Source organism: Lagopus muta, chromosome 28, assembly GCF_023343835.1.
Source record: "Lagopus muta isolate bLagMut1 chromosome 28, bLagMut1 primary, whole genome shotgun sequence".
Taxonomy (NCBI): Eukaryota; Metazoa; Chordata; class Aves; order Galliformes; family Phasianidae; genus Lagopus; species Lagopus muta.
The window spans coordinates 1394637-1420689 of record NC_064460.1 but is presented as its reverse complement, the minus strand read 5'-3'; the positions used below and the strand labels follow the sequence as shown (position 1 = coordinate 1420689).

The following is a 26053-nucleotide window of genomic DNA, read 5'->3' as shown; positions in this document are numbered from 1 at the left end:
CGGTGCTGGGTCCAGTCTTGTTCAACATCTTCATCAATGACCTTGATGAGGGGATGGTGGCCACCCTCAGCAAGTTTGCTGATGACATGAAGTTGGGAGGATTGGCTGAAGGCCGTGCTGCCATTCAGCGAGAGCTGGACAGGCTGGAGAGTTGGGCAGCAAGAAACTGGATGAGGTTTAACAGAAGCAAGTGTAGAGTCTTGCATCTGGGGAGGAGTAATTGCATGCACCACTACAGGTTGGGGGATGAGCTGCTGGAGGGGAGCTCTGCGGAGAGGGACCTGGGTGTCCTGGTGGACGACAGGTCGGCCATGAGCCAGCAGTGTGCCCTTGTGGCCAAAAGGCCAATGGCATCCTGGGCTGCATTGCACAGAGCGTGGCCAGCAGGTCGAGGGAGGCAATCCTCCCCCTCTGCTCTGCCCTGCTGAGGCCTCATCTGCAGCACTGCGTCCAGTTCTGGGCTCCCCAGTACAAAACAGACAGGGAGCTCTTGGAAAGAGTCCAGCGGAGAAGATGAAGCCGACACACTGGCATCACCACGTGTCCCATTGATGCCACCACGTCTCCTCCTGAAATGGCAGGAGATTGGAGACCCCCAGACCCGGCAGGGAGGTGACAGGGTTCACCCCCAGCCCCCGGCCACAGAACCGCCTAGTGTGGTTCTGGAGCGGTGCTGTTGCATCCTGCCGCAGAGCAGGGGCTCCTGGAGTCACTGAGGGGACACTGAGGTGTCTCGAGGGGCTGCTGGGGGTCAAGATGGAAGGGGTGGAGCCGGAGCTCCAGGCTGCAGGTCCCTGGGGGGTGACTGCAAACCCAGGGATCCCAACCCCTATGGAGTCCCCTCACGTTGCCCCAGGACCTCTCAACCCCTCCAAAATCCCCCAGTGCCAGTGGGAACTCCAGCCTCAATAGGACTCCCCATTTCTTCCCAAATATAATAAAGCCCCTGGAAGAAAGACAGGACCCCTGGGAATGCACACACCATCCCAGCCCTTGTTAGGACTCTCCCCATTAAAACAGGAGCCCAGAGAGCCCCACAACCCAACGGGACCCCCAGCCACAATGGGAATCCCCAGTCCTCCCAAGACCAGTAAGACCCCCTCCAACAAATCATATAGGAGCCCCTGGAGTCCCCGGAGTCCCCAGCCCCAATGAGAGACCTCCTAACCCTCCCACCACCAAGACCATCACCTCTCCCCAAAGTCAGGACCTCTAGGAGCCCCTAACCCCAATGGGATGCCCCCATAATCTCACTCTTTTGGGGCCCCACATTACTCCCGTGTTCTCCTGCTGTCCCTTGGTGGTTTTGGTGCACCCAGCGTCCCCCCATTGTCCCCTCCCTGGTGGTTCTGTGCCCCCATGTCCCCTCGGTCCCTGTCCAAGTAGCTCTGGGAGCCCCTGGGCCGCCCTCAGTGTCCCCCTTTGTTCCCTCCCCAGTCGCTCTGGGTTCCCAGTGCAGAAGTCATCGCTGAAAAATGACAGTTGTGTGTCTGCATCTGCAACTTCGGCTGGAAGTCCTAGGGCTTTCTCACACCTCGATTGGAAAGGAAACAAAAGCAGGAAAAAGACACTGCAAGTTGAGTGGTGCTGAGGCAGCAATGACTGAAAAGGCAGAGCCCTGTACAGCATCCCCCAGGGAGGGACGCCTGGCAAGAGATCAAATACCTGCATCTCGCTCTGCAGGTCATCAGCGCGGTGACTCGTCATGCTAGAAAGGGGTGGGGAAAGGGGGACAAGTTGTTCTCCCCACACGCACAGTAGAAGACAGTAACTTTGGCTAAAACAAAATGTGAGAGTCCTCTGCGTAGAAAGAATTTTGTGTCTTTTAATGAGGGATTTGGGACAAATTTGAAGAAATTTGAAGGAGAAGGGGAAAGGAAATGGGGACATCATCCTCCAAGAGAGAAGCAGGACAGCGCAGGGCAGGCAGCGGATTCCCGAGGTGGCTGTGCATAAATAAAGGGCAACCGTCGGCTTCTCAGTTCTCCGCTCACGCACGCTCACGCAGGGTGAGCTGCACCCCGCAGCTGTCAGGGCCGGGCAATGAAGAACAGCACGTCGCAGATAACCTGGGAGACCAAGGAATCCACCGTGGGCGACACGGAGATGTCCAACAGCCGCGACTCGTGCAGCGTGAACTGCGAGCGGCTCTCGCCCACCTCAGCCAGGGCGAGCAGCGCCCGAGCCGCTCGGCGCATCATGTCCACGCTCGGCGGCTCGCAGGGCGCGTTCTGCTCGGGCACCGGGCCGGCCTGGCTCTGCTGGCACCGCGCGGCGGCCAGGCCGTCCTCCAAGAAGCCCAGCAAGTCGCCGACGCTCCTCTCCTGCGAGGCAATCGCCCTCGCTGCCAGGCTGTCCCCCTGTGCCAAGGCGGCCAGTAGGACCACCGCCATCTCTCTACACACCGGGCTCTCTCTGTCGCGGAGCAAATGCAGCAGGCTGCTGTACAGCATCTCCAAGCGGCTGGTGGGGGGAGCCGCGAGGATCAAATCCACGTTGGTGTCCCGGGTGCTCAGTTTGCTGAGCGTTTCCAAAGCCAGGCTCCGAGGGGAGAGGACGGCATTCGACCCCAGCGCTGGAAAAGGGTCCTGGGCCTCTGCTGATGGACACACTGCCCAGTGGAGGAGTCCGTCCACGATGGGCAAGCAGAGGCTTTCTGGGAGAGGGGACAGGTCCAGCTGGCCGGAAATGTTGGCCAGCGTCACCAGGGTGTTCTCACGCAGTTCCTGCAGGCAGTCCCGCCACCACTCCTCCTGGCCGCAGCTCAGCCCCTGGTCCTGCTCCAGCTCCTCTCTCTCCGAGCTCAGGGCTGCCTGCTTGCGCTCTGGGTGCTCATGGTGTAAGAGCAGCAGTTTCCCCAGGATCAGCAGCAGCCCGGCGTGTTTGCACATCTCGGCGTCATTGCCCGGCACAAACGACAAGCTCCTGATGATGTTGGAGACACAGATGCAGCGCTTCGCCACAGAGTCCTGCCAGTCGTGGGTGAGGCAGAGCGGTGCCTCGTCTCTGCTGCGAGGCTCATCCTCCAGAATTGCTGAGGAGCTGTCAGATGGAGCAGCCTGCCCTTCCCGAGCATTTCCATTGCTCTCAGCCGCGGAGCGCTCTCTCTTGCTCTCCAAGTGGGTCTGGATGTGCTCAGTGGTATCTCCGCCGCCAAGCTGCCAGAGCAGGTGGGCGCTCTCCAACCCACACAGTGAGCTTTGCCCTGGGCAAATACCCACCTCGTACTCCTCCAGGATTCCAAAGACCTCGATCAGGCAGCGCCGCAAATACTCCACCAGGACTTCCAGCAGGCCGGGCAGCTATGGGGGAGGAGAAAAACGGGAGGGGAAGGAAGGAAAGATGGATCAGTGACCACAAAATAATTCTGAGGTCGCTGTGAGCAATTGGACAACCACTGCATAAAGGGCAGAGATCTTGAGGAGCTGCTTATTAATGGAATCTTTTCATTCTGGCAATAAGCTCTTTGCAAAAGAGAGCTTTCTGTCCGCCCGGAACAGAAACAAGGGTCCCTGAATGTCAGGATCCAGCCTGCTCGTACCTGTGCAAACATGCATGCTCTCGGTTTTTGTCTCCTCTCTGAGTAACGCACAGGAGAGAGGCAATGCTAAGCAGAGCAGCCTCTAAAGTATAGTGCAACAGTTTTTACAACAGCCTTGCAGGCACGAGGCAAATCATGGAGACAGGCTGCCCCTTCTAGAGGCACCCAAGCCACGCTGCACGCTGACCCGTGCGCAAAGACAGAGCTGTTGCACCAGGAGAGGCGAGCAGCCTTCAGCCCTTCACAGCGCTCTGCTGCAAAGCCCCTCTTGGCCTCCCCACCACGGTTCCCTTTCTGCGAAATGTTAGAGGCGACACGTCCCACCAGAGAGGAGAGACCACGCGCTTGCACACCAACCACATGGAAATCCACAGCTCAGCGAGCGCTCGGTGCTGAGCATCTGCACCCACCTGCCTGAGGTCAAAGGACGCGACGCTGCTGTCATCGTGGAGCAGGGCAGTTATGGTGTCTAAGGCCCACGTGCTTTCAGCGAGCAGCCCAGACTTCAGGGACATCATCACCCTCCAGGCTGCAGGAGCTCCTGGAACACAAACACGTCATACTTCCAGACCCTGGCCTTCAAAACTGAGAAGGAGGGACTGGATACTGCTTTTTTGTCTCACACAGAACACAGCCTGCTTCAGGCGTTGCACAGGCTCCACGCAAAAGCAGTCTCCACACAGACAGTGCCCAACACAAACGTTATACCCCGTCCTTCTGGGTCCCTTCACCCTTGCGTTATCACAGAACGACAGAACGTCCCAACTTGGCAAAGGAGACCTCTTGCAGAGCTGGCAGAGCCCTTCCAATTGGCAGCACTGTACCAAAGGGGGATGGCAACACCCAGCCTCTCGATGGGCGCAGGCAGAAAAGCAGGAGTTTCCTCTTACCAACATCTGCTGCTGTCAGCCGCCTCCTTTTCTGTAACACCGGCTTGGCAGCTTCCACCGATCCCGGAGGGAAGGAGACGGCCCGTCGCTTCCTGGCAGGCCGTTCCGCTGCCGGTGCCACGTGTGCGGCTGGGATCGGCGGTCCTGCCTTCTTCTTTCCCCTCCCTGGCTGCGGGGATGCAGATTTGCTGGGAGCGGTGCCATTCTCCAGAGCTCTGGGCTGCTGCTGCGGCTGCCCCTGCCCGGCGCTGCAGGGGACGCTGTGCATCCCCGCTTTGAGCCGCTTGGCAGGTGGGGTGCAGCTGCTGTCCATCGGTCGCCTGGGATTCTAGATGGAAAGTAAAGCCATCGGCAACATGAGGTCATCGAGCCAGAAACGGGCAACACAGACTCAGTGGGGAGAAACGCTCAGCGCCACAGGACACTTCCTCTCGGGCTCACCAGCCAGCTCACAGGGTTCAGTGATCTCGCTGGCCGTAGCAGAGGAACTGGACTGATGGAAGGAAACACATCAGGACTGAGGAGCACAAAAACACCTGCATCACATCCCAGATGGCTTCAAAGAGCAGTCAGACCTCAAGGTTCTGCTGTTATATTCAGATCAGCTTTCTGCCAGACCCACACTTGTCTCACATCAGGTCCATGTCAGTTTAAAAGACAACTACGACTCAACAAAGGTACCAGGGAGCCAGCTGCTACTCGCAGAACATGCATTTCTAAAAAGGAAAAGCTTTTACCAAGCAAACCTCACGGAGACGTTGCAGAGCCACCTCGTTGAGAGACCTCCTGTGGCCTCATTTGCTCCATACGTCAGGAAACGCCTCAGCCAGCTGCACATGGCATTCCCCAGGGCTGCAGCACCACGTAGATTTTGGCACAGTCTCTACTTTGCTGAGACCACGTCTGATTCGAGCAACAGTCTCATTAGCTATGGACTGCATTTGGAGACTTGGAGAGACCCACCGACCCACCAGGAGCATCTGGTCCGGTCCATTCCCTCCAACTAACAACGGCAAGGCCGGCCCAGCGTTGACTTGGGGACAAACCGAGCTCTGCAGACGGATGGGGAGGACAGTGCTGCATCCCGGCTGCTCACACCTGGCAGGAGATGCCAGCATATGCCACTCTCCAAAAGAGCAAACATCCCAACAGACGATATCCCACTCACTGGCCGCGCTGCTGACCTAACACTGTGCTCACACGGAGCAGCAAGATCACATCCTGCACAAACAGCCACGCTAATGGCAGCTCTGCTCACAGCAGAGGGCAAGTCACATTGGGTTTCTCTCGGGCGCTGCACTCACTACTAGATACATACACTGTGTCATTTACAAACGAACAAACAAACAGAAGTTTTACCTTTGACTGGAGTTCTGCTTTTTGGGTCTCTTCTCCCCTCTTTCTTCTTTTACTTGCAGGAGTTAATTTGACATTCGCCAGACCCATCACTTCAGGACTTGCTGCCACCCCTAGGAAGTCACAGGAATTTGTGACATTGCTTTTCCATCCATGCCGTGAAGTCTTCAAAGCCCAGCACTCAGCCCAGCCTTACCTGCAGAGCCGTTAGCCATGTTCCCACCCATGGCACAAGGTGGGCCCTGGCGGTTGATCACACCAGCCATGCTGTTAGTTCCCTGTCCGTAAGGAGGTCCAGTGCCCAGCATTCCCCCTTGGTTCACACTGGGATAACCGGGTGGCCTGGAGAGGGCAAGGAAAAAACAGGCATTCACTCCAAATAAAGATGCTTCCCTTGGTGTTAGGGCCTCTTCTGTTAGCAGGGAAGGGAGAGGAAAAAGCCTTCCCGAAGGCAAATCTTGAAGCAAGTGTACGTTGACTATCACCCCAGCTTTGGGCTACTGCAGCCATGGCTTTCCAAGCCAGCTACGACAGAGGGAATGGATTGATACGTTGAGAGCAAGGGAATGTTTGAGCCTCACCAGTTCTGGATGGCGCTGGCAGCAGCACACACGGCGGCTGCTCCTTGTGCTCTGTGAGCCATGCCACCTGCTGGGGGGCGCATCCCTGCCCCCAGCTGAGGAGGAACGCTGCCACGCAACTGGCTCCCTGCTGCCGCCGGGTTCATGCTTCCTCCCAGTCCTGCGCTGCAGAAGTTGGCACCGGGCAGAGCGCTGCAGTTGGGCCACACGGGATAAGCTCCTAGAGGGGTGGCAAGAGGGGAAGACGGCATCGTTCAACTGGTTCGTTCATGAACCGCCACGCAGACCTCCTGTCAGCAGATACTTCAAGGTCACTCACGGAGAAGAGGGAGAGACTTAGGACTTGTGCTAAAAGTCAAAGCGCCTGGATAGGAGCCACGTAATGTGCGTTTTGACACAGCTAAGGAACAACCCCGAGTCTAAAGCTGTCTGGCACTCTCCCAACCTTCAGCCAACCACACTGAGCTATACAGAACAGCACAGGATGTAAAAAAGCCTCTAAACCCTTTCCAAAACATAGGACGTGGGATTTCCTTTCCCTGCGTAGCCAAATGGCTCTTTAACACATTGCGGGTGCTGCCTGTATCTTCCTAAGTGAGAAGGAGGGATGCAACGGTTAAAAGTACAGCCAGCCCTGAGAGCAACGTCATTCATGACTCCCAGCATAATACACAGAGCACAGGTTGTTCCAGCTCACGAGGAGTGGACTGCTTTGCATTGCCTATGCAAGAAGTGAAGAAGAATCAAATCAAAACGCTTTCTCCAAAGACAAGACGTTGCCTCCGACAGAGGCCTTTCCCATTCGCTGCACGCGGTTCCCCCTTGAGAAGCTGCCCATGCCTCACCTTGAGGGCTGTGCTGCCCGGCCTGGGGTCTGTGGCTTCCCGTGCAGTTCTGCTGATATGGCCCCACTGCAGCGTGCATCTGTCCTCCAGAAGGGAGATGGAGAAATAAGGCTGAGCCGGACTGGGAAGAGCTGTGCTGCGGCATCTGAGCATTCCTCTGCAAGTAACCTGGTCACCCAGGGAGAGGAGCAGGCAGTGAGTGAAGGACCCAGAGGTGCCGCTGGACACGCGTGTCTTTAGTAACAACGGCCCGCAGGGCCCACTGACAGAACCCTGCCAGCACCATCCCAGCCACATTTAGCAGTTGTTGCTGTAGGGTGCCAGCATTACCCACTAAGGTAACAGGTTCCATTTCCTCTTTCACCCAAGGAACATACCTTCAGCCACCAAGGCTGAAACTCTGGGCTCATTTTCCCTTACCGTCACACAGGGAAATGAGACCCAACAGCGTCACAGCCACCCCTCGTTGGGAAGCTTAAGGTCGCGGAGCTTGGAAAACCAGCAGTCATAGGAAAGTCTTGCCAAAGCCAGAGGAAACATCTTACAAGCCCAACTACTGGCCTGCATCGAACACTCAGAGGCCGAAGGACTGGCAACAGTCAAACGTGGTGCCAGGCGCCGGAACGCTTGCAGCAAACAGCGCTGGCACAGCCTCCAGGTGCTATCTCAGCACAGAATGCACGTCATCAGGCCGGGCACTTCTCACTTACGCACCCAGCTGCACAAACAGATTTGTACCATGAGCTCCAAACCCAACTCACATACCTGGGTCTTGCACAAAGCCTGACTGGTTGATGGAAGGATGCAGGACGCTGTTCCACTGCACACCGGGCGCTTGGGGCGGCACCGGATTGCCTGCACCAGACGGGTCCTGCAACACCGAGAGACAGATGAGCCACAAAGAAGGAGACTCGCCTTACTGTCAGTAACGTGCTATCCAGCAGCGCCATGCTGCTGAGAGCTGTGATTCCTGCGCATGGGAGGACAGAAGCGCAGAGTGCAATGCTGTTCTCCACCTACCAAGTCATCTTCTCAGGATGCCAAACACCCAGGCACAGAGTGCTTTTCTAACTGAACCCTTCCAAAGGACACCTTCCAACTCTGACATCTGCATTGATTGTGCCAGAAACGACACCACATGGGACCCAAAGGAGGGGGCGGGGGAGTTCATCCACCTCAGGGCTGGAAGTCCTCCATGACTGGCTCAACGGAGCCTGTTAGATCATGCTGGAAACAGCAAGGTTTCTCTTCCCTGACAAGGGGAATGACCACTGCACACTGCGTGCCACCAACACCAGGCTCGGAGCTCTGCACCACATCCTCCAGGTGCACAGAGACAGCACCACAGCTGCTGAGATGGGCACAGATGTGACGGAGAGCTCCAGGCACCGCCGCCTTTCTGCTTCGGGCTTCACCTCCCTCACACTGCTTCCCCAGCGGGAACCACAGGCCTTGGACTTGGGCAACAAAGCTTAAGCTGCAAAAAAAACCCCAAACATCTACTTCTAACTCCCTCCAAACACAAACCCCCACCAAAACCGTCAGCGCTTGACAGCACCAACAGAATACCCACTGGGTACCAGATCCAGACAGGAACAGTCCAAGGGACGAACATCTTTCAGCTCCCTCTGTTCTCCCACAGTCGGGTACCGACTAGAGGATAACAGATCCTTCTGTACTGGCGGTCACTCTCCGAGCACCTATCGGCTGCACAAGAGCCAAAGGGCAGCAGGAGGAGGGACGCGTGCAGATGGCCACTGCACTGCTAACACCTCTCCCCACGCCTACAGCACTCGGAACTGCCAGTGATGTCACAAGCAGAGGCGCGGATCCCAGAGCCCGTGTCACACAGCAGGGTGGGGTCCACACCAAAAAGGACGATTTTTAAGGCGTCGCTTCACCCGTTATTCATTCTCACTTCATACATGTGCGCCAACTGCACTCCTCCCCTTTCTCAACCTACCCAAGGCAACTAAGACCCCAGCCACAAAACCATCTAGTGGGCTTCTGGAGTGGTCCTGTTGCATCCTGCCACAGGCCAGGAAGTACAGGGCTGAACCTACCCTCACTCCACCATAAAAGGCCACCAGATTGGTCACGCACGATCTGCCCTGGGTGAAGCCATGCTGGCTGTCTCCAATCACTTCTTCGTCTCGTGTGTGCCTTAACATAGCTTCTAGGAGGATCTGCTCCATGATCTTCCCAGGCACAGAGGTGAGGCTCACCAGCCTGCACTTCCCTGGGTCTTCCTTTCTCCCTTCCTTAGAAATGGGATTCTATAAAAACGTTTCCCTTTTTCCAGTCACCGGGGACTTCACCAGACAGCCATGATTTTTCAAATGTGATGGAGAGCGGCTCGGCAACCACATCTGTTTCAAACCCTGGGATGGATATCATCCGGCCCCATGCACTTAAACACGTTCCATTGCATGAGGAGGACTCGGAATAAATAGCAGAGCAGAGCATCAACCATCATTTATACGGACTTAGTCTTCACTTATGTAAAAAAATCTACAACTAATCTAGTGTAAGATAAAGTATGTGAGAAATTCATAAATCATTTCCACATTCAGGATGCAAATCTGGAACACACAGCAAGCGAGTGAGCCTGGTGCAATGCTATTTAACCAAGCTGAAAGGAAAATCTTGAAGATGAGTGACATTCCTAGCGGAAAACACAAAAGGTTGGTACTCTCAGCTTCCTCCAGACTTGCTAAAAAAGAGAGAAAGTGACAAAGAGGAGACCAAGATCAGGAGATGTGCTTAAATCCTAGCAGCAATTGCAGCACCGCATACAGCCCACAGTTCAGGTAACAGGCTGAAGAGCAACACAGCGCAGTGTGAAAGCTGAATCTTCAAGTGCTTTTCTGCTCCCCACTGTACAGCAAAATGTGGAGCCAGTACCTTTTGTGCAGCTCATCTGAATATGTGTCCCATCTGATGCCACTGGCTTCAGCAGAGCTGACTGCTTCAGTCAGCCAAACCAACTCCATTATTTGATATGGAAGCGCTTCAGTTCTGTTACTATTTTCAGGCGCTGTACAGATGCCAGCATGGACAAAAACATACTTATTTCCGGGAATCCCAAGCATGGCAATACTTTCCCAACAGAACCTCGCAGGTTTCCCACACCATACATCACAAGGAGGTGCTGCTCCCGAAAACTACAGCACGTGACTTCCCGACCAAACTTCACACTGCTAAGAAATGCCGCAACTCCATTCTGGCACAGAAGTAAGGTTACTTACAGATTTGGTTAATGCCCTCTATCTATTCATATGCGCTTTTTCTCCTGTCTGCTCAGTTTTATACTTAACATCCCCAGCTGCACTGAACTGTGCATGAGAATTTAAACCTTACATGTGCATGATGCATGGCTTGCATCAGAAACAGTGTTGCAAGCAGGAGCAGAGAGGTGATTGTGCCCCTATATTCAGCACTCGTGATGCCGCACCTCAAGTGCTGTGTCCAGTTTTGGGCCCCTCAATGCAAGAAAGATATTGAGGCCCTGGAACGTGTTCAAAGGAGGGCAACAAAGCTGGTGAAGGGTCTGGAACACAGGCCATATGAGGAGAGGCTGAAGGAGCTGGGAATGTTCAGCCTGGAGAAGAGGAGGCTCAGGGGAGACCTTATTGCTCTCTATAACTTCCTGAAGGGAGGTTGTAGTGAGCTGGGGGTCGGCCTCTTCTCTCGTGTCATTAGTGATAGGACCAGGGGGAATGGTTTCAGGCTATGGCAGGGGAGATTCAGGCTGGACATGAGGAAGTATTACTTTTCAGAAAGGGTGGTCAGGCACTGGAATGGATGCCCAGGGAGGTGGTGGAGTCACCGACCCTGGGGGTGTTCAAGCAAAGGCTGGATGTTGTGTTGAGGGACATGGTTTAGTGGGAGCTGTTGGGGGTAGGTGGACGGTTGGACTGGGTGATCTTTTAGGTCTTTTCCAACCTTGGTGATTCTATGATTCTATGATTCTATGTTATTTTAACAAAATACGTCTCACCCTATAAGGCACCGTAAGAACAATTAGAAAAGAGAAACAAGCATGAAGGGCAATGAACTCTTACCCATCATGAGCACAGGGTGAGAAATCTGACTCAGAATCCACAGCGACAAACGATGCTTCCATGCTGGTTGCATTCCATGCCACAGAACAGCCAGAAACTCCGTCAGCCAAGCACTGGCAGAAAACAAGAGTACACATTTTTAGCATTTCGTCATGAATTAAAAGTATAGACTCAGTTTACTATTAAAATTAAAAGGGAAAAAAACATCTCTATACACATATACGTTAGTCTCCAAGTTGCCAGGCATCAGTTTTCCGTGGAGAAAAGCCACATTTGACATCTGCTTCTACAGCAGAGCCCATCTGACTTTTAAAAACTATTCTCTTGAGAATAAAGACGTTCCACTGCTTTGTCCTTACGAAGCACTTCATGACACGCATCAAATTTGGCAGCCCCTGGGGCTCTCCGGAGCCCTGAGCACTGGGCGTCAGGGCCTGGGGATGGATGGGATGGAGGGCATCATCCCCCCACCCCTTTCCAGGGGGCTCACTGCCACCCCCAGACCTTCCCTCGTGCTCTGTGGTGCAGAGGAGCAGGGTCTCGAGCTGACTACAGATGGCCCAGGGTCACTGTGGAGGTGGGACAGGGGCTGTGGCTGCTGTCCCCAGGGGACCCACATCCTGCCCTGGGCTGCTGCCAGCCCTCCTCCTGCCCAAAGTCCTGGGGCACAAACCCTGCATGGACAAGGCTTCTCCATGGTCACTGACACCTTCCGACATCCTCTGCTGACCGGTGGAGTCCTCTGAAGAAGAAGGAAGACCCTGAGGAACCGCTCACATCTGTCCCTGCCTGGCAGAGGCCACCCCTAGGTGCTGGGAGAGGTCCCCAGCTCCGTGCCCTGCACCCCACGTCCTGCACCCGTGGATCTCTCCATCTCCTCTGTGCTGCCTCCTCCAAAATCCTAAGGGACGGAGCACCCCATGCTGCCAAGCAGCCCCAATACCCTCCCTCTGCTTTCTCCCAGTTCCTCCTTCCAGTTCCTGCCAAACCCTTCACCCTCTCTTCCACCTCCATGGCCATGATGTCCCCACGTCACTCTCCTTTTACCCCCTCCCTTATCGCAGCCAATTGCCCCTCACTTGGATCTGCTTCAGCCCTTCTCCTGCAGTCCCACTTCCTCTCCATCACTACCCAACGTGGAGTCCCCAAATCCCCTCACTTAAGCACCTCAAATCTCCTCTCTGATGACCGATGACTCCCTCTGTTGATTAATGAAGCCCTCTGAGCGTCAGTGAAGATCTCTGATGATCAGTGGAGCCCTCTGACAGCCAACAAAGCCTTCAGTTGACCACTGACAATCTCTGATGGCAAACTGAGGCCCAGATGATCAGCGGGCTGCTGCTTCAAGTACTTACCATCGTGTCCTGAACTTGGCAAATGCATTCTTCAGCATTCTTCAGATTCCAACTGCTGAAGAATCGCAAGACCGGTCTGCATTTACGTGGGGAGGCAGGCGGTGGACCTTTCAGGTCCTGCCACAGGGGTACGTGCATGCACCAACATATTGCCATAACCTAGTGGTGTGTGCCCTGGCAAACTGGGAAAAACCTAATTATGTCATCTTGATCATTATATTGATGATCTCCTGTTGACATCCGACTCACCGGAGGCTGTCGGACAGGCAGCAGATTCATTGACCACCTATCTCCAAGAAAGAGGACGGGCTGTAAATTCTCAGATGCTGCAAGGTCCGGGAGAACACAACAGGAGGCTTTCCAACAGGCGAAATTGGCAGTGAAACCAGCCCAAGCACTGGGTATATTTGATTCTACCCTCCCAGCTGAATCGGATGCTCATGTCGCTCAGGATGGCTTTGGCTCGGGCCTGTGGCAACGCCAGAGCTCCGTTCAGACCCTCACTGGTTCTGGACCCAGTTCTGGCACGGAGCAGAAGAAAGAGACAGTATGATTGAAAAGCACTTATTGGCTGCCTCCTCTGCATTACAGCCAGTAGAGCCAAGAACCCAAACAGCTGAGGTCATAGTTAAGACCACCCTGACAATTCAGGGGTGGGTGAAACATCTGACCCACCTTCCTAAGACGGGGCTGGCCCAAGCAAGAACTGTGGCACGATGGGTCGCCTGTCTCAGCCAGAGGAGTAGTCTGTCCACATCCCCATTGGAAGAAGAACTTCAGGAGATCCTAGGCCCAGTGAGTAACACGGTGAGCAACACGGTGATCATCAAAAGAAACATTGGTCGCTCCACCAGAGAAGAGCCCCATTCAGCAGGGAAATATCCCATTCCTGAAGATGCCTGGTACACAGATGGGTCCAGCAAGGGCAACCCGAGCAAGTGGACAGCAATGGCATCCCATCCCTCCACCGAGACAATCTGGTTTGACGAGGGGGATGGTCAGAGCAGCCAAGGGACAGAACTGTGAGCCACGTGCATGGTTCTAACCAAGGAACCTGGTGACGGGATCCTGAGCATCTGCACAGATAGGTGGGCTGTGTACCGGGGGCTCACTCTTTGCATTGCACAGTGGGACACCCAGGAATGGGCAATCCACACCCAGCCAATCTGGGGCAAAGACATGTGGTTAGATATATGGAATACGGTCAGACACAGGACTGTACGTGTCTACCATGTTTGTGGTCATCAGCCCCTACAGTCACCGGGAAATGATGACGCTGACACACTGGCATCACCACATGTCCCATTGATGCCACCATGTCCCCTTCTGAAATGGCAGGAGATTGGAGACCCCCAGACCCGGCAGGGAGGTGACAGGGTTCACCCCCAGCCCCCCAATCACAGAACCGCCTAGTGTGGTTCTGGAGCGGTGCTGTTGCATCCTGCCGCAGAGCAGGGGCTCCTGGAGTCACTGAGGGGACACTGAGGTGTCTCGAGGGGCTGCCGGGGGGGCAAGATGGAAGGGGTGGAGCCAGAGCTCCAGGCTGCAGGTCTCTGTGGGGTGACTGCAAACCCGGGGATCCCAACCCCTATGGAGTCCCCTCACGTTGCCCCAGGACCTCACAACCCCTCCAAAATCCCCCAGTGCCAATGGGAACTCCAGCCTCAATGGGACTCCCCATTTCTTCCCAAATATAATAAAGCACCTGGAAGAAAGACAGGACCCCTGGGAATGCACACACCCTCCCAGCCCTTGTTAGGACTCTCCCCATTAAAACAGGAGCCCAGAGAGCCCCACAACCCAACGGGACCCCCAGCCACAATGGGACTCCCCAGTCCTCCCAAGACCAGTAAGACCCCCTCCAACAAATCATATAGGAGCCCTTGGAGTCCCCAGAGTCCCCAGCCCCAATGAGAGACCTCCTAACCCTCCCACCACCAAGACCATCACCTCCCCCCAAAGTCAGGACCTCTAGGAGCCCCTAACCCCAATGGGATGCCCCCATAATCTCACTCTTTGGGGGCCCCACATTACTCCTGTGTTCTCCTGCTGTCCCTTGGTGGTTTTGGTGCACCCAGCATCCCCCCATTGTCCCCTCCCTGGTGGTTCTGTGCCCCCATGTCCCCTCGGTCCCTGTCCAAGTAGCTCTGGGAGCCCCTGGGCCGCCCTCAGTGTCCCCCTTTGTTCCCTCCCCAGTCGTTCTGGGTTCCCAGTGCAGAAGTCATCGCTGAAAAATGACAGTTGTGTGTCTGCATCTGCAACTTCGGCTGGAAGTCCTAGGGCTTTCTCACACCTCGATTAGAAAGGAAACAAAAGCAGGAAAAAGACACTGCAAGTTGAGTGGTGCTGAGGCAGCAATGACTGAAAAGGCAGAGCCCTGTACAGCATCCCCCAGGGAGGGACGCCTGGCAAGAGATCAAATACCTGCATCTCGCTCTGCAGGTCATCAGCGCGGTGACTCGTCATGCTAGAAAGGGATGGGGAAAGGGGGACAAGTTGTTCTCCCCACACGCACAGTAGAAGACAGTAACTTTGGCTAAAACAAAATGTGAGAGTCCTCCGCGTAGAAAGAATTTTGTGTCTTTTAATGAGGGATTTGGGACAAATTTGAAGAAATGTGAAGGAGAAGGGGAAAGGAAATGGGGACATCATCCTCCAAGAGAGAAGCAGGACAGCGCAGGGCAGGCAGCGGATTCCCGAGGTGGCTGTGCATAAATAAAGGGCAACCGTCGGCTTCTCAGTTCTCCGCTCACGCACGCTCACGCAGGGTGAGCTGCACCCCGCAGCTGTCAGGGCCGGGCAATGAAGAACAGCACGTCGCAGATAACCTGGGAGACCAAGGAATCCACCGCGGGCGACACGGAGATGTCCAACAGCCGCGACTCGTGCAGCGTGAACTGCGAGCGGCTCTCGCCCACCTCAGCCAGGGCGAGCAGCGCCCGAGCCGCTCGGCGCATCATGTCCACGCTCGGCGGCTCGCAGGGCGCGTTCTGCTCGGGCACCGGGCCGGCCTGGCTCTGCTGGCACCGCGCGGCGGCCAGGCCGTCCTCCAAGAAGCCCAGCAAGTCGCCGACGCTCCTCTCCTGCGAGGCAATCGCCCTCGCTGCCAGGCTGTCCCCCTGCGCCAAGGAGGCCAGTAGGACCACCGCCATCTCTCTGCACACCGGGCTCTCTCTGTCGCGGAGCAAACGCAGCAGGCTGCTGTACAGCATCTCCAAGCGGCTGGTGGGGGGAGCCGCGAGGATCAAATCCACGTTGGTGTCCCGGGTGCTCAGTTTGCTGAGCGTTTCCAAAGCCAGGCTCCGAGGGGAGAGGACGGCATTCGACCCCAGCGCTGGAAAAGGGTCCTGGGCCTCTGCTGATGGACACACTGCCCAGTGGAGGAGTCCGTCCACGATGGGCAAGCAGAGGCTTTCTGGGAGAGGGGACAGGTCCAGCTGGCCGGAAATGTTGGCCAGCGTCACCAGGGTGTTCTCACGCAGTTCCTGCAGGCAGTCCCGCCACCACTCCTCCTGGCCGCAGCTCAGCCCCTGGTCCTGCTCCAGCTCCTCTCTCTCTGAGCTCAGGGCTGCCTGCTTGCGCTCTGGGTGCTCATGGTGTAAGAGCAGCATTTTCCCCAGGATCAGCAGCAGCCCGGTGTGTTTGCACATCTCGGCGTCATTGCCCGGCACAAACGACAAGCTCCTGATGATGTTGGAGACACAGATGCAGCGCTTCGCCACAGAGTCCTGCCAGTCGTGGGTGAGGCAGAGCAGTGCCTCGTCTCTGCTGCGAGGCTCATCCTCCACAATTGCTGAGGAGCTGTCAGATGGAGCAGCCTGCCCTTCCCGAGCATTTCCATTGCTCTCAGCCGCGGAGCGCTCTCTCTTGCTCTCCAAGTGGGTCTGGATGTGCTCAGTGGTATCTCCGCCGCCAAGCTGCCAGAGCAGGTGGGCGCTCTCCAACCCACACAGTGAGCTTTGCCCTGGGCAAATACCCACCTCGTACTCCTCCAGGATTCCAAAGACCTCCATCAGGCAGCGCCGCAAATACTCCACCAGGACTTCCAGCAGGCCGGGCAGCTATGGGGGAGGAGAAAAACGGGAGGGGAAGGAAGGAAAGATGGATCAGTGACCACAAAATAATTTAAATAATAATCCCTGAATGTCAGGATCCAGCCTGCTCATACCTGTGCAAACATGCATGCTCTCGGTTTTTGTCTCCTCTCTGAGTAACGCTCAGGAGAGAGGCAATGCTAAGCAGAGCAGCCTCTAAAGTATAGTGCAACAGTTTTTACAACAGCCTTGCAGGCACGAGGCAAATCATGGAGACAGGCTGCCCCTTCTAGAGGCATCCAAGCCACGCTGCACGTTGACCCGTGTGAAAAGGCAGAGCTGTTGCACCAGGAGAGGCGAGCAGCCTTCAGCCCTTCACAGCGCTCTGCTGCACAGCCCCTCTTGGCCTCCCCACCACGGTTCCCTTTCTGCGATACGTTAGAGGCGACACGTCCCACCAGAGAGGAGAGACCACGCGCTTGCACACCAACCACATGGAAATCCACAGCTCAGCGAGTGCTCGGTGCTGAGCATCTGCACCCACCTGCCTGAGGTCAAAGGACGTGACGCTGCTGTCATCGTGGAGCAGGGCAGTTATGGTGTCTAAGGCCCACGTGCTTTCAGCGAGCAGCCCAGACTTCAGGGACATCATCACCCTCCAGGCTGCAGGAGCTCCTGGAACACAAACACGTCATACTTCCAGACCCTGGCCTTCAAAACTGAGAAGGAGGGACTGGATACTGCTTTTTTGTCTCACACAGAGCACAGCCTGCTTCAGGCGTTGCACAGGCTCCACGCAAAAGCAGTCTCCACACAGACAGTGCCCAACACAAACTTTATACCCAGTCCTTCTGGGTCCCTTCACCCTTGCGTTATCACAGAACAACAGAACATCCCAACTAACTTGGCAAAGGAGACCTCTTGCAGAGCTGGCAGAGCCCTTCCAATTGGCAGCACTGTACCAAAGGGGGATGGCAACACCCAGCCTCTCAATGGGCGCAGGCAGAAAAGCAGGAGTTTCCTCTTACCAACATCTGCTGCTGTCAGCCGCCTCCTTTTCTGTAACACCGGCTTGGCAGCTTCCACCGATCCCGGAGGGAAGGAGACGGCCCGTCGCTTCCTGGCAGGCCGTTCCGCTGCCGGTGCCACGTGCGTGGCGGGGATCGGCGGTCCTGCCTTCTTCTTTCCCCTCCCTGGCTGCGGGGATGCAGATTTGCTGGGAGCGGTGCCATTCTCCAGAGCTCTGGGCTGCTGCTGCGGCTGCCCCTGCCCGGCGCTGCAGGGGACGCTGTGCATCCCCGCTTTGAGCCGCTTGGCAGGTGGGGTGCAGCTGCTGTCCATCGGTCGCCTGGGATTCTAGATGGAAAGTAAAGCCATCGGCAACATGAGGTCATTGAGCCAGAAACGGGCAACACAGACTCAGTGGGGAGAAACGCTCAGCGCCACAGGACACTTCCTCTCGGGCTCACCAGCCAGCTCACAGGGTTCAGTGATCTCGCTGGCCGTAGCAGAGGAACTGGACTGATGGAAGGAAACACATCAGGACTGAGGAGCACAAAAACACCTGCATCACATCCCAGATGGCTTCAAAGAGCAGTCAGACCTCAAGGTTCTGCTGTTATATTCAGGTCAGCTTTTTGCCAGACCCACACTTGTCTCAGATCAGGTCCATGTCAGTTTAAAAGACAACTACGACTCAACAAAGGTACCAGGGAGCCAGCTGCTACTCATAGAACATGCATTTCTAAAAAGGAAAAGGTTTCACCAAGCAAACCTCACGGAGACGTTGCAGAGCCACCTCGTTGAGAGACCTCCTGTGGCCTCATTTGCTCCATATGTCAGGAAACGCCTCAGCCAGCTGCACATGGCATTCCCCAGGGCTGCAGCACCACGTAGATTTTGGCACAGTCTCTACTTTGCTGAGACCACGTCTGATTCGAGCAACAGTCTCATTAGCTATGGACTGCATTTGGAGACTTGGAGAGACCCACCGACCCACCAGGAGCATCTGGTCCGGTCCATTCCCTCCAACTAACAACGGCAAGGCCGGCCCAGCGTTGACTTGGGGACAAAACGAGCTCTGCAGACAGATGGGGAGGACAGTGCTGCATCCCGGCTGCTCACACCTGGCAGGAGATGCCAGCATATGCCACTCTCCAAAAGAGAAAACATCCCAACAGACGATATCCCACTCACTGGCTGCGCTGCTGACCTAACACTGTGCTCACACGGAGCAGCAAGATCACATCCTGTGCAAACAGCCACGCTAATGGCAGCTCTGCTCGCAGCAGAGGGCAAGTCACATTGGGTTTCTCTCGGGCGCTGCACTCACTACTAGATACATACACTGTGTCATTTACAAACGAACAAACAAACAGAAGTTTTACCTTTGACTGGAGTTCTGCTTTTTGGGTCTCTTCTCCCCTCTTTCTTCTTTTACTTGCAGGAGTTAATTTGACATTCGCCAGACCCATCACTTCAGGACTTGCTGCCACCCCTAGGAAGTCACAGGAATTTGTGACATTGCTTTTCCATCCATGCCGTGAAGTCTTCAAAGCCCAGCACTCAGCCCAGCCTTACCTGCAGAGCCGTTAGCCAGGTTCCCACCCATGGCACAAGGTGGGCCCTGGCGGTTGATCACACCAGCCATGCTGTTAGTTCCCTGTCCGTAAGGAGGTCCAGTGCCCAGCATTCCCCCTTGGTTCACACTGGGATAACCGGGTGGCCTGGAGAGGGCAAGGAAAAAACAGGCGTTCACTCCAAATAAAGATGCTTCCATTGGTGTTTGGGCCTCTTCTGTTAGCAGGGAAGGGAGAGGAAAAAGCCTTCCCGAAGGCAAATCTTGAAGCAAGTGTACGTTGACTATCACCCCAGCTTTGGGCTACTGCAGCCATGGCTTTCAAAGCCAGCTACGACAGAGGGAATGGATTGATACGTTGAGAGCAAGGGAATGTTTGAGCCTCACCAGTTCTGGATGGCGCTGGCAGCAGCACACACGGCGGCTGCTCCTTGTGCTCTGTGAGCCATGCCACCTACTGGGGGGCGCATCCCTGCCCCCAGCTGAGGAGGAACGCTGCCACGCAACTGGCTCCCTGCTGCCGCCGGGTTCATGCTTCCTCCCAGTCCTGCGCTGCAGAAGTTGGCACCGGGCAGAGCGCTGCAGTTGGGCCACACGGGATAAGCTCCTAGAGGGGTGGCAAGAGGGGAAGACGGCATCGTTCAACTGGTTCGTTCATGAACCGCCACGCAGACCTCCTGTCAGCAGATACTTCAAGGTCACTCACGGAGAAGAGGGAGAGACTTAGGACTTGTGCTAAAAGTCAAAGCGCCTGGATAGGAGCCACGTAATGTGCGTTTTGACACAGCTAAGGAACAACCCCGAGTCTAAAGCTGTCTGGCACTCTCCCAACCTTCAGCCAACCACACTGAGCTATACAGAACAGCACAGGATGTAAAAAAGCCTCTAAACCCTTTCCAAAACATAGGACGTGGGATTTCCTTTCCCTGCGTAGCCAAATGGCTCTTTAACACACTGCAGGTGCTGCCTGTATCTTCCTAAGGGAGAAGGAGAGATGCAACGGTTAAAAGTACAGCCAGCCCTGAGAGCAACGTCGTTCGTGACTCCCAGCATAATACACAGAGCACAGGTTGTTCCAGCTCACGAGGAGTGGACTGCTTTGCATTGCCTATGCAAGAAGTGAAGAAGAATCAAATCAAAACGCTTTCTCCAAAGACAAGACGTTGCCTCCGACAGAGGCCTTTCCCATTCGCTGCACGCGGTTCCCCCTTGAGAAGCTGCCCATGCCTCACCTTGAGGGCTGTGCTGCCCGGCCTGGGGTCTGTGGCTTCCCATGCAGTTCTGCTGATATGGCCCCACTGCAGCGTGCATCTGTCCTCCAGAAGGCAGATGGAGAAATAAGGCTGAGCCGGACTGGGAAGAGCTGTGCTGCGGCATCTGAGCATTCCTCTGCAAGTAACCTGGTCACCCAGGGAGAGGAGCAGGCAGTGAGTGAAGGACCCAGAGGTGCCGCTGGACACGCGTGTCTTTAGTAACAAAGGCCCGCAGGGCCCACTGACAGAACCCTGCCAGCACCATCCCAGCCACATTTTGCAGTTGTTGCTGTCGGGTGCCAGCATTACCCACTAAGGTAACAGGTTCCATTTCCTCTTTCACCCAAGGAACATACCTTAAGGTCGCGGAGCTTGGAAAACCAGCAGTCATAGGAAAGTCTTGCCAAAGCCAGAGGAAACATCTTACAAGCCCAACTACTGGCCTGCATCGAACACTCAGAGGCCGAAGGACTGGCAACAGTCAAACGTGGTGCCAGGCACCGGAACGCTTGCAGCAAACAGCGCTGGCACAGCCTCCAGGTGCTATCTCAGCACAGAATGCACGTCATCAGGCCAGGCACTTCTCACTTACGCACCCAGCTGCACAAACAGATTTGTACCATGAGCTCCAAACCCAACTCACATACCTGGGTCTTGCACAAAGCCTGACTGGTTGATGGAAGGATGCAGGACGCTGTTCCACTGCACACCGGGCGCTTGGGGCGGCACCGGATTGCCTGCACCAGACGGGTCCTGCAACACCGAGAGACAGATGAGCCACAAAGAAGGAGACTCGCCTTACTGTCAGTAACGTGCTATCCAGCAGCGCCATGCTGCTGAGAGCTGTGATTCCTGCGCATGGGAGGACAGAAGCGTAGAGTGCAATGCTGTTCTCCACCTACCAAGTCATCTTCTCAGGATGCCAAACACCCAGGCACAGAGTGCTTTTCTAACTAAACCCTTCCAAAGGACACCTTCCAACTCTGACATCTGCACTGATTGTGCCAGAAACGACACCACATGGGACCCAAAGGAGGGGGTGGGGGAGTTCATCCACCTCAGGGCTGGAAGTCCTCCATGACTGGCTCAACGGAGCCTGTTAGATCATGCTGGAAACAGCAAGGTTTCTCTTCCCTGACAAGGGGAACGACCACTGCACACTGCGTGCCACCAACACCAGGCTCGGAGCTCTGCACCACATCCTCCAGGTGCACAGAGACAGCACCACAGCTGCTGAGATGGGCACAGATGTGACGGAGAGCTCCAGGCACCGCCGCCTTTCTGCTTAGGGCTTCACCTCCCTCACACTGCTTCCCCAGCGGGAACCACAGGCCTTGGACTTGGGGAACAAAGCTTGAGCTGCAAAAAAACCCCCAAACATCTACTTCTAACTCCCTCCAAACACAAACCCCCACCAAAACCGTCAGCGCTTGACAGCACCAACAGAATACCCACTGGGTACCAGATCCAGACAGGAACAGTCCAAGGGACGAACATCTTTCAGCTCCCTCTGTTCTCCCACAGTCGGGTACCGACTAGAGGATAACAGATCCTTCTGTACTGGCGGTCACTCTCCGAGCACCTATCGGCTGCACAAGAGCCAAAGGGCAGCAGGAGGAGGGACGCGTGCAGATGGCCACTGCACTGCTAACACCTCTCCCCACGCCTACAGCACTCGGAACTTCCAGTGATGTCACAAGCAGAGGCGCGGATCCCAGAGCCCGTGTCACACAGCAGGGTGGGGTCCACACCAAAAAGGACGATTTTTAAGGCGTCGCTTCACCCGTTATTCATTCTCACTTCATACACGTGCGCCAACTGCACTCCTCCCCTTTCTCAACCTACCCAAGGCAACTAAGACCCCAGCCACAAAACCATCTAGTGGGCTTCTGGAGTGGTCCTGTTGCATCCTGCCACAGGCCAGGAAGTACAGGGCTGAACCTACCCTCACTCCACCATAAAAGGCCACCAGATTGGTCACGCACGATCTGCCCTGGGTGAAGCCATGCTGGCTGTCTCCAATCACCTCTTTGTCTCGTGTGTGCCTTAACATAGCTTCTAGGAGGATCTGCTCCATGATCTTCCCAGGCACAGAGGTGAGGCTCACCAGCCTGCACTTCCCTGGGTCTTCCTTTCTCCCTTCCTTAAAAATGGGATTCTATAAAAACGTTCCCCTTTTTCCAGTCACCGGGGACTTCACCAGACAGCCATGATTTTTCAAAGGTGATGGAGAGCGGCTCGGCAACCACATCTCTTTCAGAACCCTGGGATGGATATCATCCGGCCCCATGCAATTAAACACGTTCCATTGCATGAGGAGGACTCGGAATAAATAGCAGAGCAGAGCATCAACCATCATTTATACGGACTTAGTCTTCACTTATGTAAAAACATCTACAACTAATCTAGTGTAAGATAAAGTATGTGAGAAATTCATAAATCATTTCCACGTTCAGGATGCAAATCTGGAACACACAGCAAGCGAGTGAGCCTGGTGCAATGCTATTTAACCAAGCTGAAAGGAAAATCTTGAAGATGAGTGACATTCCTGGCAGAAAACACAAAATGTTGGTACTCTCAGCTTCCTCCAGACTTGCTAAAAAAGAGAGAAAGTGACAAAGAGGAGACCAAGATCAGGAGATGTGCTTAAATCCTAGCAGCAATTGCAGCACCGCATACAGCCCGCAGTTCAGGTAACAGGCTGAAGAGCAACACAGCGCAGTGTGAAAGCTGAATCTTCAAGTGCTTTTCTGCTCCCCACTGTACAGCAAAATGTGGAGCCAGTACCTTTTGTGCAGCTCATCTGAATATGTGTCCCATCTGATGCCACTGGCTTCAGCAGAGCTGACTGCTTCAGTCAGCCAAACCAACTCAATTATTTGATATGGAAGCGCTTCAGTTCTGTTACTATTTTCAGGCGCTGTACAGATGCCAGCATGGACAAAAACATACTTATTTCCGGGAATCCCAAGCATGGCAATACTTTCCCAACAGAACCTCGCAGGTTTCCCACACCATACATCACAAGGAGGTGCTGCTCCCGAAAACTACAGCACGTGACTTCCCAACCAAACTTCACACTGCTAAGAAATGCCGCAACTCCATTCTGGCACAGAAGTAAGGTTACTTACAGATTTGGTTAATGCCCTCTATCTATTCATATGCACTTTTTCCCCTGTCTGCTCAGTTTTATACTTAACATCCCCAGCTGCACTGAACTGTGCATGAGAATTTAAACCTTACATGTTATTTTAACAAAATATGTCTCACCCTATAAGGCACCGTAAGAGCAATTAGAAAAGAGAAACAAGCATGAAGGGCAATGAACTCTTACCCATCATGAGCACAGGGTGAGAAATCTGACTCAGAATCCACAGCGACAAACGAAGCTTCCATGCTGGTTGCATTCCATGCCACAGAACGGCCAGAAACTCCATCAGCCAAGCACTGGCAGAAAACAAGAGTACACATTTATAGCATTTCATCATGAATTAAAAGTATAGACTCAGTTTACTATTAAAATTAAAAGGGAAAAAAACATCTCTATACGCATATACGTTAGTCTCCAAGTTGCCAGGCATCAGTTTTCCATGGAGAAAAGCCACATTTGACATCTGCTTCTACAGCAGAGGCCATCTGACTTTTAAAAACTCTTCTCTTGAGGATAAAGACGTTCCACTGCTTTGTCCTTACGAAGCACTTCATGACACGCATCAAATTTGGCAGCCCCTGGGGCTCTCCGGAGCCCTGAGCACTGGGCGTCAGGGCCTGGGGATGGATGGGATGGAGGGCACCATCCCCCCACCCCTTTCCAGGGGGCTCACTGCCACCCCCAGACCTTCCCTCGTGCTCTGTGGTGCAGAGGAGCAGGGTCTCGAGCTGACTACGGATGGCCCAGGGTCACTGTGGAGGTGGGACAGGGGCTGTGGCTGCTGTCCCCAGGGGACCCACATCCTGCCCTGGGCTGCTGCCAGCCCTCCTCCTGCCCAAAGTCCTGGGGCACAAACCCTGCACGGACAAGGCTTCTCCATGGTCACTGACACCTTCCGACATCCTCTGCTGACCAGTGGAGTCCTCTGAAGAAGAAGGAAGACCCTGAGGAACCGCTCACATCTGTCCCTGCCTGGCAGAGGCCACCCCTAGGTGCTGGGAGGGGTCCCCAGCTCCGTGCCCTGCACCCCAAGTCCTGCACCCGTGGATCTCTCCATCTCCTCTGTGCTGCCTCCTCCAAAATCCTAAAGGACGGAGCACCCCATGCTGCCAAGCAGCCCCAATACCCTCCCTCTGCTCTCTCCCAATTCCTCCTTCCACTTCCTGCCAAACCCTTCACCCTCTCTTCCACCTCCACGGCCATGATGTCCCCACGTCACTCTCCTTTTACCCCCTCCCTTATCGCAGCCAATTGCCCCTCACTTGGATCTGCTTCAGCCCTTCTCCTGCAGTCCCACTTCCTCTCCATCACTACCCAACATGGAGTCCCCAGATCCCCTCACTTAAGCACCTCAAATCTCCTCTCTGATGACTGATGACTCCCTCTGTTGATTAATGAAGCCCTCTGAGCGTCAGTGAAGATCTCTGATGATCAGTGGAGCCCTCTGACAGCCAACAAAGCCTTCAGATGACCACTGACAATCTCTGATGGCAAACTGAGGCCCAGATGATCAGCGGGCTGCTGCTTCAAGTACTTACCATCGTGTTCTGGACTTGGCAAATGCATTCTTCAGCATTCTTCAGATTCCAACTGCTGAAGAATCGCAAGACCAGTCTGCATTTACGTGGGGAGGCAGGCGGTGGACCTTTCAGGTCCTGCCACAGGGGTACGTGCATGCACCAACATATTGCCATAACCTAGTGGTGTGTGCCCTGGCAAACTGGGAAAAGCCTAATATGTCAACTTGATCATTATATTGATGATCTCCTGTTGACATCCGACTCACCGGAGGCTGTCGGACAGGCAGCAGATTCATTGACCACCTATCTCCAAGAAAGAGGACGGGCTGTAAATTCTCAGAAGCTGCAAGGTCTGGGAGAACACAACAGGAGGCTTTCCAACAGACGGAACCAGCAGTGAAACCAGCCCGAGCACTGGGTATATTTGATTCTACCCTCCCAGCTGAATCGGATGCTCATGTCGCTCAGGATGGCTTTGGCTCGGGCCTGTGGCAACGCCAGAGCTCTGTTCAGACCCTCACTGGTTCTGGACCCAGGTCTGGCACGGAGCAGAAGAAAGAGACAGTATGATTGAAAAGCACTTATTGGCTGCCTCCTCTGCATTACAGCCAGTAGAGCCAAGAACCCAAACAGCTGAGGTCATAGTTAAGACCACCCTGACAATTCAGGGGTGGGTGAAACATCTGACCCACCTTCCTAAGACGGGGGTGGCCCAAGCAAGAACAGTGGCACGATGGGTCACCTGTCTCAGCCAGAAGAGTAGTCTGTCCACATCCCCATTGGAAGAAGAACTTCAGGAGATCCTAGGCCCAGTGAGTAACACGGTGAGCAACACGGTGATCATCAAAAGAAACATTGGTCGCTCCACCAGAGAAGAGCCCCATT

General features: G+C 54.9%; 4 protein-coding genes across 4 annotated transcripts in view; all 4 read right to left on the bottom strand.

The window, feature by feature from the left end:
- Positions 1–777: 777 nt before the first annotated feature.
- LOC125685450 (AT-rich interactive domain-containing protein 1A-like) lies at positions 778–16729 on the bottom strand. The gene is made up of 2 exons (XM_048928512.1): positions 14251–16729; positions 778–859 (listed from the first exon to the last, which is right to left on the bottom strand). The coding sequence occupies exon 1, from the start codon at positions 16643–16645 to the stop codon at positions 15422–15424; it is 1224 nt and encodes a 407-aa protein (XP_048784469.1). The 5' UTR covers positions 16646–16729; the 3' UTR covers positions 778–859; positions 14251–15421.
- LOC125685373 (AT-rich interactive domain-containing protein 1A-like) lies at positions 2029–24851 on the bottom strand. The gene is made up of 16 exons (XM_048928367.1): positions 24821–24851; positions 21145–21294; positions 20477–20644; positions 19632–19851; positions 19247–19392; positions 19054–19163; positions 17695–18022; positions 17211–17341; positions 15461–16693; positions 7979–8084; positions 6369–6588; positions 5984–6129; positions 5791–5900; positions 4432–4759; positions 3952–4082; positions 2029–3302 (listed from the first exon to the last, which is right to left on the bottom strand). The coding sequence occupies exons 1-16, from the start codon at positions 24849–24851 to the stop codon at positions 2031–2033; spliced, it is 4830 nt and encodes a 1609-aa protein (XP_048784324.1). The 3' UTR covers positions 2029–2030.
- Positions 4581–26053, bottom strand: part of LOC125685458 (AT-rich interactive domain-containing protein 1A-like) — a 41940-nt gene continuing 20467 nt past the window's right edge. The window contains exon 5 of the mRNA XM_048928519.1: positions 4581–5529. The gene's annotated coding sequence lies outside the window, so the exon portion shown is untranslated. The remainder of the gene's footprint in view (positions 5530–26053) is intronic.
- On the bottom strand, positions 5523–8084 carry LOC125685464 (AT-rich interactive domain-containing protein 1A-like). Its single transcript, XM_048928530.1, has 4 exons — positions 7214–8084; positions 6369–6588; positions 5984–6129; positions 5523–5900 (listed from the first exon to the last, which is right to left on the bottom strand). The coding sequence occupies exons 1-4, from the start codon at positions 7356–7358 to the stop codon at positions 5686–5688; spliced, it is 726 nt and encodes a 241-aa protein (XP_048784487.1). The 5' UTR covers positions 7359–8084; the 3' UTR covers positions 5523–5685.

What these genes read in the sequence shown, in the direction of transcription:
- LOC125685464 (XM_048928530.1), bottom strand. Translation starts at nt 7,358, where the DNA reads ATGCCGCAGCACAGCTCTTCCCAGTCCGGCTCAGCCTTATTTCTCCAT. An exon ending in CGGGCAGCACAGCCCTCAAG is followed by an intron (nt 6,589 to 7,213) that starts GTGAGGCATGGG and finishes CCACCCCTCTAG; the next exon opens with GAGCTTATCCCGTGTGGCCC. An exon ending in GCCAGCGCCATCCAGAACTG is followed by an intron (nt 6,130 to 6,368) that starts GTGAGGCTCAAA and finishes TGCCCTCTCCAG; the next exon opens with GCCACCCGGTTATCCCAGTG.
- LOC125685450 (XM_048928512.1), bottom strand. Translation starts at nt 16,645, where the DNA reads ATGGAGGTCTTTGGAATCCTGGAGGAGTACGAGGTGGGTATTTGCCCA.
- LOC125685373 (XM_048928367.1), bottom strand. Translation starts at nt 24,851, where the DNA reads ATGGCCGTGGAGGTGGAAGAGAGGGTGAAGG. An exon ending in TGGATTCCTTGGTCTCCCAG is followed by an intron (nt 8,085 to 15,460) that starts GTTATCTGCGAC and finishes TCGGTGTTGCAG; the next exon opens with GACCCGTCTGGTGCAGGCAA. An exon ending in AGGCTTTGTGCAAGACCCAG is followed by an intron (nt 6,589 to 7,978) that starts GTATGTGAGTTG and finishes CCACCCCTCTAG; the next exon opens with GAGCTTATCCCGTGTGGCCC.